Source organism: Bactrocera neohumeralis, chromosome 2, assembly GCF_024586455.1.
Source record: "Bactrocera neohumeralis isolate Rockhampton chromosome 2, APGP_CSIRO_Bneo_wtdbg2-racon-allhic-juicebox.fasta_v2, whole genome shotgun sequence".
NCBI classification, from domain to species: Eukaryota; Metazoa; Arthropoda; class Insecta; order Diptera; family Tephritidae; genus Bactrocera; species Bactrocera neohumeralis.
In genome coordinates this window covers 6,249,520-6,259,554 of record NC_065919.1, presented here as the reverse complement: position 1 = coordinate 6,259,554, position 10,035 = coordinate 6,249,520, and the positions used below count along the sequence as shown (strand labels likewise).

Here is a 10,035-nt window from a genome sequence, read left to right as displayed (position 1 = left end):
CTGCTGATAATATTACTCTGTGTTGGTAGTTCCAAACTTAACTTATAATCGGTAACGCGCACTTTTGTGAAGCTGTCAGCTTAAGTGCCTGAGAAATACGGCAACCTTGGTTGGTTACGATCTTATATTTAGATAAATCTTTAACAGTGTTTTAGCATAGAAATGCGCTAAATAAAGTTCATCAAATTATTTATTGCACTTTTACCCCCTAAAATTGTGGAAATAACAAAGTTGAAGCGGTATAAATTAGCACCTATTAATGATTGATATGGATGTAATAAAAAGAAACGATGCAACAGCAGTCTTCTAGATATGCGCATCCGGCGGAGATGCAACGGAAGTACATAGTACATATGTGAGTATATACTTAAAAATTAAAAGTCTGTGATAAATATGTATTATTCAAACTTGATCTTTACATTTATTAAGCTGATAAAGTGAAATAGTATTATTGTTCGTAAGTTTACGTGAAACTGAAAAAGCGACAACGTTTGCAAGACAAACGATCAGCTAGATCAGAGCAGCAGTAATTCTAATATTCTTCTTAAAATTTTAACTAAACAAATAATATTGTTATGAAAATCAGCAGCGACTAGAAAGTAGATCATATCTACCACCTTTTTATACTTTCAAAATTTAATAATAGGGAGCGCATCAAAATCGCGAGACTTGCAGCAGATGTTCCTTCGACTTTCAATGTAAGCTACATATTGACATACATACATTGTACATTGTAGGCAAGGTAGTAGTAGGAAGTAATAAAAAGTGTTTATTTTTTATTTTTCCGTCTTTTAATAATTTATATAAAATTATACAAAAATATTCATATGTGTATGTATGTTTGTAAATATATTTAAACATAAATATGTATTTGTTGTAAAATGCAATAGTTTTGCTGCATACGCATGCATCTATATAAATATAAACATTTAAAACTTTTAAAAATCGATTAGGAGTCTTTATACATACGTATATGTATGTACATATGCATATATGCCTGTCTGTTTACGTAATACCAAAAAATTATTCTTCAAAATAAATTCCAAAACTCATTTCCAACCAATACCAGGCTTGGAGCCTGGCGCTGGGGCCGGAGTGGGTTCATAGTCCGGCGGCAAGCTGAATCCTAGAACTTCTACATTGCCACCACCAGTAGCCGGGGTTGTTGTGGGGCGCGCAGTAGCATTATTAAGGGATGGTGCAGATGGTGTAGGTGGTGCTGGCGAAGATGCAGCAGCTGGTGAGGGTGTATAATTGTGAGCTGGTATAGAATTGTTATGTTGCGGTGTAGAAGGCATTGGCGCTGCAGGTGCTGGCGCCGGAGCAATATTCGAAGGATAAATACCATTTGATGGTGGTAACGGTTGATTATTTGGCCCAGCATTACCAACTGGTAACCCAGCATCGCTGAGAAACACGGGATAACGTGGGCGGAATGTGTTATCTTCAAATTGTTCGCTACGCACATCCTCCTCGAACATGGGTGGTGCTAGGGGCACAAATTAAAAATTATTTTTATTTAAGAAATATGGTGTATATTTATGAAATAGTGCAAACATACGTAGTGGCTTGTAGACCGGCCCTGAGCCAGGTTGCGTTGTAACCGGACCTTGGTCGTTTGCGCTAGCATATAACGGCACAGTGCCGATGGTCAATGGAAATTCGATTATCAAATCTCCGTGGATGCGTGAAACTTTGGCTATGAACTTCAGAGTATAACTCACTTTAATGAGACTACAGTTCTCCAGTGAAGTGGGCGTGGTTGAGGGAATTTGCAAATATTCATTAAATTCCGCTTTGTTGTTTTTAACCACTTCACCACAGTGATTATCTGCTACTTTAACTTCAACAACTTGCCGTTTAGCTTCCGGATTGCGGCTGGTGAAGTTGACCTTCTTCATTAACCGCACCTTTACATCGGAGCAATGCACATCTGACTGATTGTCCAGCACAACGTTGAAGCGTATCTTCTGTCCAGGTGCGTAAGCGGAAAACGGCACCATTACATGCATAACCATTGGTCCTTTGTTGCCACAACAAAAACTCCAACAGAATGTCTTCTCTTCGATCTTTTGAAATGGTTTCTAAATCAAGTCAAAAAGGTAACAATCATTAGAAATTCAATTTAGTAAACAAAATACATATATCAAACACACACCATATGGTCTGGATTCAGGTTCAAATCATATGGTGATATCACCGTATAGCCCTGCTTGAATTTATTGTCATAACGCATGACTCGATCGATCACCAAAGCGACCTCATGCTGTACCTGACCCCATGAACCGTTAAACGATGTAGGTGCATTCGGTGGTATGGTCGCCTGAAAGGGAAATGCATACTTGCCGGGCGGCAATTCGATTTGCACGCCACCACTTTGTCCATAAACATGATTCTCACTGCTGTAATACAATTCGGAACCGGAAAACGTTTCGATGGTCTTCTGCGGTTTACCCTCAGTGTCTTGTTTGGTTACATTCTCCGTCCAGCGGGTTTCGGCGTGACCACAGACGCTTATGTAGATAGCTGTGAATTAAAAAATAATAATAACTTCAAACTATGTACATATGTATGTATGACAGTATATAACTGTGTAGCATTACTTAATCCACAAATTAATTGTCTAAATTGAATTACTTTGCTCTAATTCTCCGCTGCCTAATAAGTCATATTTGTTATTGTACGTCGGATGTGTGGATGTATGTCACTAATGGAGCATCTGTCCATGAGGTCTTTTGTGTCGTATTTATACTTCGACATTGTATCGTGCAATTTGTCTTCCTATTAGATCATGAGTTATTCTTTTGTGGCTGGTGAATAGCGTTTCTTTTTGTAAATACTAAATTGTTGGGTAACGAAATGTTTGCCTCACAGGTCAAATGGTAGTAATTGATAGTTCTTCTTTTTAGTTTGCGGTATATTATGATAAATTGTTGCGTTTGTTTGCTGAGGTGAGTAATTTAGATTGACCATCCATCATCAGCCGACTGAAAATTTTGTTGTTGAAGAGAGCTTTCTAATGATAATTCAGTATATGCTTGGACCCTGTAGGGCTGGAAGTTGGGTCTACTAAACAGTTTAAGTACAAAAACCGTTCAGTCGCCCGCTTCTCACCACCGTCCTAACAACTAACTATTTAAATGAGTAAATAAATTAGCAAGACCTGGTCTTGGTACGTAAAGTCTTAGGTCTGCAGAATTTAATTATCCCTTATTAAAGGGTTAAATATAGAATATGCTATAGTCGTTTGATCTTCTTTATTTGCACTGTCAGTATTAAGTATGTACTGGAGGACAATTCTGTAAAATTACGAGCAGTAAGCTTTTTAATTAAAAGCAGGATATCAGAAAATCTAAATAATGTGAGATATTTGATATGGGAGATACAGGGTTTGTCCGGAACCCTGTACTGAAAGTAGCCAACTGTATTTCGGAGCGTGCGCGCACCGACTTGATTCGGTAGAGGGCACTTCTACCTGTCAGTTGTTTCCGAGCACCTGAAGAGTCAGTTTGATATGATCAAGCAGGCTTACCCAGACATTGCTTTAACAAGAAATGGTGTGTTTCGGTGACACGAGGCATTTTTGGAGGGTCGGGAAGAGATCGCTGGTGAAGACCGGAAGAATGAGCAAATCCAAAGTGAAAACGATGATCATTGTCTTTTTTGACATCAAAGGCTTCGTTCACCATGAATTTGTTCCTCCTGGACGAACCGTCAACGCCAAGTTTTACGTAGAAGTCCTCAAGAGACTCAAACGAATGGCCAATCGGGTCCGACCGCCTTTCTTGTGAACAGCTCCCTAATCAAAGCCGACATCCCAACGCTTCCGCAGCCGCCCTACAGCCCAGATGTAGCCCCCCGGACTTTTTTGTTTCCTTGCCTGAAAAGACCGATGAAAGGCAAGCATTTTGAGACAACAGAAGGGGATCCAAGCAGCATGCACATCGGCTCTCAAGGCTATTCCGGAGAATGCCTTCCGTGATGTCTTCAATGCTTGGAAATCGCGCTGGCAGCGATGCAGAAGGAGCCTATTTTGAAAGTATTTAAAGAATTGTAACGATTGGTTCAATAAATTTTTAAATCGAGTCAGTCCTATTACTTTCCGGAAATACTCTGTACGTTGTCCGATCTGGATGATTCTCTGAACTCGTTCGCATATCTCAAAAACTGTCGAAGAAACTTTTATAATCCCCTAACGATGAACTTCGCCTTAAAAATCGCTGGCTTAGAACCTGTTTTAGATCCATATTCTCTTAGGCAAAATTATTCAGAATGGTCGGTATAATATTTCCCGCTTATGCGATTTTTCTGTTTTTTTTTTGAATCCCTGTAAATCAACCCACTCTAATGTACATATGTATGTTTGGTTTTATTAGTTATGAATATCAATGTTTTAAAAATAGTGCAATTATCAGCAATTGTACAGCTATTAACATTTGTATATGTATCCATATGTATATGTATCTACATACATATAAACATTAACATGTAATCTCATGTAAAAATTACAACCTACAGTGATTCAATATGTCAGTAATCACATAAGGCTTGTCTGCTATCAGAGGCAAAGTGTAATTTGAGAGTTGAAAAACAGAAATAATTATAAAATTTCAAAACAGGTTTAATGTATCTGCCATATTAATGTGTGTGTGAACGTGGTCAATATAAATTTGAATTAAATGTATGTATGTATGCCAATTATTTATTTCGCTTTGTTGTTACCTCTATTGTTTCAATAGCGGCGTGTTATATAATGCCGGCTTCATCGTTTTTGAGTTCATTATTAGTAACTAATACATAATATATATATACATATGTATATCTATGTCTGTTGTACACCTCTGGTAGTGTTTCAACGAGTTTCCGGTGACGTAATCCAGCATTACAGATAGATATTCTTTGGCATATGTACTTTTGTATGTGTATGACAATGTAAAAGCATATAACATAATAACCCCAGTATTGAAGAAGAATGACTTCACTTTACTAGATACATACTTAAGTATAAGTATACATACACACGTAAATTATTGGTAAAATATTTTGTAATTTCAGCAGGGAGTTTAAATGATGAAAGCATAATGGTTTAAATATACATAAGTTTGTATAGAGGTGGTCATTTAATCTTCTATCCACTATTTTTCAGTGCGTATGAATTTTTTTATCAGTACATCTTTACATAGGGAAATAGGTATGCGGTTGATTGGCTTTAAGGGTGTGTTAAGCGCGGCGTATTGGAAAACTTAAGGTTTCATAAGGAAAGAATTTTTCACTTTTGACTTTAAAAATAATACGTACGGGGCATGGACTTGGAGTTGCGCAACTTTTGATTTTAGTAGAGTGACCTGTATAAGAGGCAAAAAGTTTTTGGATAACTCGGTTAAAAAAATAATTTATTCGTTCTTCTTTTGAACTCGCTAAAATAATGATTTTGCAGTGATTCAGTTTTGAAGGTTTTTCTCTGCCTAGTCAGTGGTCTGGAATATAAATTGAAATATCTTACTTAAGACTTTGGTACTCAGCTGGATCGGTATTGCAATCCGTTTGAAATAGATGCTTTATAATCGGTCTCCATTCGGATTAAAGGTTCGAGCAACTATGAAGTGACATTTCATTTCTTACAAACAACTCTAACGATTTCTGCTACATTTTGCACAAAAAATAATCGCTGGACAGAGCTTGAAAACCGATGAAAATTGGACCACAATCACGCCTATTTCTCATTTAACAACTCTTTATAAATTTATTTTGAATTTTGCTTATTTATCTTTCCAATAAATAACTCAACATCAAGAAGAATAACCCAACCAAGCTTTGAACATTCTTACCAGGAAAAAATTAGCGGTCCGAAAATTGGACTAAATTTTTTCGTAGTTTTCATTAGTTGTTAATAAAAACCGTTTTCAGATGGGAAGGGCCAAGTGAAAATCCGGAAATCTTTTGTACAATTATAACTATGTACTATTGTGAGCAAAAAATAGTAAAACTTTTTAATTTAAATCTCTCGCGAAAACCTCGAAATTTTTTTGTTTCTTGGCTGGTGCTTACTATCAACGGCATATGTGCCAAAAGTCACATGTTTAGCATACGCTTGTCTTTCTGAAACACATAAAGTGCATTCGGCGATTTTTGCGATGAGTGAAATTATTCAACAAAGAAGTCCCGTTAAACTTCGTCGCGAGTGAGTGTTTTTGCTTCGTACAAATTATTGTAAGAGGGTCGGGAACGTGTTGACGACGAACCACGTCCAGGACGGCCAACAAAATCAACGGATGAGCAACACGTCAGTAAAATGAAGAAAATGGTGCTTGAGAATCGGCGATTAACAGCTAAAAACCATACTGACATCGTTGGAATATCAGAAAGATCAGTGAAAACCATTTAGAAACATCATTTGGGCTTAAAATAAGTGAAAGCACGATTGGTAACAAAATCACTAAATTTTTTTTCGGAAAACAGCGTTGGATTAACGGATGTAAAACAATGCTCTCCGACTACTAGGAAACGTATTATTACTGGCCATGAGTCTTGGAGCTATACTTACGACCGGAAACAGACCGTTTGAGCCGTAAAAAACACTTCAAAGCTGGTCAAAAATAAAGTTTATTTTGACAATGTTTTTCGATTATCGAGGTGAGGTGTAATCCGAATTCCTTTCGATCAGCTAAACTGTCAACAAGGTAGTACCTTAAGTGTTATGCATCGTGTGCGCGAAGCTATTCGTAAGACCGGGATTATGGGCCGACAACTCTTGGTTTTTGCACAACGATAATACACCATCGCAAACTGCATTGATTCTTGGTGAGTTTTTCGCCAAATTTCCAACCAATATTGTGTCGCAACCACCGTATTCACCTGATTTAGCTCCGTATGACTTCTGGCTATTCAGCAAACTCAAAAGACCGCTCCGGGGAAAACGTTTTGAGTCAATTGACGACATTAAACGTGAATTACTACAGGAATTGCTACAGGAAATTGACTTTAACAGCTGTTTCAAGGATTGGAGAAAATGTTGACACAAGTGTATTGGGGCCAAGGGGGTTTACTTTGAGGGGGACGACATACATTTTGAAGTATGTACATATTAAGAATGGGGGAAGCAGAGGAAGAGGAAGACCTCCACTCCGTTGGAATGACCAGGTGGAGAAGGATCTGGCTTCGCTTGGAATATCCAATTGGCGCCACGTAGCGAAAAGAAGAAACGACTGGCGTGCTGTTGTTAACTCAGCTATAATCGCGTAAGCGGCGTCTACGCCAATAAAGAAGAAAACATATTAAGAATTTTAAAATTATGAACCAAGTATTACTATTTTTTAAGTACATATGTATGTATGTATATTCTAAGTACATACATACATATATAACAGATGAAAAAAAAATTAATTTAATATTTTGCAACAAATATATAATAATGCAATCAATCAAATTATTCACACCAACTATAATTGAGATTTCTTTTGGTTGAAAAATTCAAAATATAATTAAATCGTAAAAATTATTTATACGCACATCTAATCGTTTTCGGCCTTGTTGTTATTAACTCCGCCACGCCGGAAACCGTTTGGCCGGCATAGTAAACACCCATCGGGTTATTGTCAAATGTTATGGTGCACTTGCTAGCCATTTTATTGTTGTCGTTTTCAATTCGCACAAATGCTTTGTTTAGTGATCGGCTCGCGTTTTGTTGTGTACGGGTATTTAATATTCAACACTGTTGCTCTCGGTGTCACTCCACCAAAAATGCGGCAGTGAGGTATTGAACGAATTTGAAATGACGCAAAAAATTATGCTGACACAAATATTGTTGCTCCAGCTACGCTCGGGAGTATGTATCAATTGAAGTGTCGTGAATCACGACCACACGGCGATTGGAGTTTCAAACACACGCCCCAACAACTGCGCTGCCGATTCAGTTTCGCATGCAAAGTTGACACTCGTACTTTGGGTGCAATGTGGTACAAACGTTGTTAGTTGTTGCGTGTTTCAAGGTTACATGCCGGCATTTACCGGTGTGTCTCTGTGTTGCGCTATAGTTTGCCTACCTATACACAAACATACATACATATATGTATATGTATCTATAAACTTGTCTCTTGTCCGAACTCACTCCACAGTACACTGTGTTCCTGTTGGCTCAAATAAACGCATACAATTACTATTATTTCTTTTTGTTTTGGCAGATATTTATAGCTCTCAGTCAGTATGACATAATTTTGCACGCACGCGACCGAACGACCGACCGACCCAGCACCCAACAACGTTTTAAACTATTCCCGCTTATTTATTGCTATACGCGGAAGCGATACAAATCATCATTGGAAGCGGCCTCACACAGAAATACACACAGCTAATGATGGAATTGCTCGTTCAACATTTTCTCTCGTTTGAAACTATCCCTTGGCTGAGTATGTGGAACTGTGCTCCATTAAACGCGTCTATTCGTTAGCAACTTCAATTCCAAACTGAATTAAATAAATAAATATAACAAAGACGCACAGACGTTCACAGACTCAACGGAAATACTCAACTTTTCCTTACATAAATATGCGTTGCCGGTGGAGCCCTGCGCATAAGAACTGAACAAAGATACCAATGTACTTTTGTGTGTATATAAATGTACCTCGTATACCCTGCTGGAAAATCATTCTGTTACTTGCATCAAATTAACGATCGTTCTCGTTTGACGAAGGTTTCCTGTGGTTTTCCGAACGATTAACAAGCTTAATGAAAAGCACTTGAGGGTTTCACAATGCCTGTCGAGAGCTACCATTTTTGAAGATAGCTGGGCATTCTGCATAAGATGGAAAACGGCGTAAATTAAGGCGGTCGCATCTATATGGTGACGTATGCATACCTTTTAATCTCTTTTAGTTGAATTCAATTAAGTTTACTGTAATTATAACTAAAAAGAGTGAACAGGTGGAGCCTCAAAAATACTTACACACCTAAATTATCAGTGTTTTCTGTACTGCATATTCTGTTCCATTCCATAGTCTTGCTTTCAACTTGTAGTGGATTCTTTAAATGGATTACATCGTCCGTGGTGCATCTCCAAGAAAAAAATATACGAATTGAGGGCCAAAATCTCTCTCTCTCTCTCTTCAGTCTCAAGTCTCTCTTCAGTTGTATTTACAATATTTCTCAGAAATAGTTCATTCTTACAAAATTTTTCTACAGGGGTTCGTTCAATAGTATTATTTGCGTTTGGGTCGGAGATTTGAGAAACGCTTGAAGACAAGTTTTCGTTTAAGACTAGACTCACGTCTTAATGACAAATACGCACACGGTTTTTTGTTGTTGAACAGCTTTTAAAGTTTATATGTTTATGTAGTTAGTAGTGTTGGATTACCGGTGATAGCCATAAAGTAAGTAGTTTGCGGCTCTTGAGAGTATATCGTAAATGATCTCACACGCTAAATCCAGTTTTATAGAAGACAACAATCTGCATAATGCTGCAAATGTGATTAATAATATTTAAGCCCACCATGTGTCTCTGGCTTTATATGTAAATGTGTGGATATATTTAAAATTAAAACCAAACACAAATTTTGAAGTTTGCTACGTGAAATAATAAAAGTTTAGGCTTTTTATGAGTAACTATTACTATTATACTTTTTAAATGTTTTTTTTTCTTCAAGGCAAAAGTAGACTAACATATGTTACATGTGTATCTATGTATGAGTAAATAGTAGAAGTACATGGAGTGAATTAGAGAGTCGTACATATTTAAAATGCCAAATTATCATTACACCAACTCCTATCCTCTGGCAATATTTCTGGTTTCACCAAATATTTTTGAATTTGATTTAGAGCAGCAGATGATTATATGTAACCGTTAATCATACGGCAAATATAACGTATTTTTTCAAGGTTATAACGATAATTGGAACTCAAATTGCAGCTGAGTGTTCTGCTAACAGAATATAATCCGTGAGAAAGCAGCAATATACATATGTAGTTATTAATTTAGTGGCAAGCGAGCGGAAAAATTTAACGAACTTTAAATTTTTTTTTAAATAACAGAAAACAATTATA

General features: G+C 37.1%; 1 protein-coding gene across 1 annotated transcript; it reads right to left on the bottom strand.

The window, feature by feature from the left end:
- Window positions 1–392: 392 nt before the first annotated feature.
- On the bottom strand, window positions 393–8,495 carry LOC126768064 (arrestin domain-containing protein 3). The gene is made up of 4 exons (XM_050485948.1): window positions 7,510–8,495; window positions 2,159–2,526; window positions 1,562–2,084; window positions 393–1,489 (listed from the first exon to the last, which is right to left on the bottom strand). Exons 1-4 carry the CDS (start codon window positions 7,622–7,624, stop codon window positions 1,050–1,052), a joined length of 1,446 nt encoding a protein of 481 aa, XP_050341905.1. The 5' UTR covers window positions 7,625–8,495; the 3' UTR covers window positions 393–1,049.
- Between the last annotated feature and the right edge of the window lie 1,540 nt (window positions 8,496–10,035).

What these genes read in the sequence shown, in the direction of transcription:
- LOC126768064 (XM_050485948.1), bottom strand. Translation starts at nt 7,624, where the DNA reads ATGGCTAGCAAGTGCACCATAACATTTGACAATAACCCGATGGGTGTT. An exon ending in AAGGCCGAAAACGATTAGAT is followed by an intron (nt 2,527 to 7,509) that starts GTGCGTATAAAT and finishes TTTAATTCACAG; the next exon opens with CTATCTACATAAGCGTCTGT. An exon ending in GCCGGTCTACAAGCCACTAC is followed by an intron (nt 1,490 to 1,561) that starts GTATGTTTGCAC and finishes TTGTGCCCCTAG; the next exon opens with CACCACCCATGTTCGAGGAG.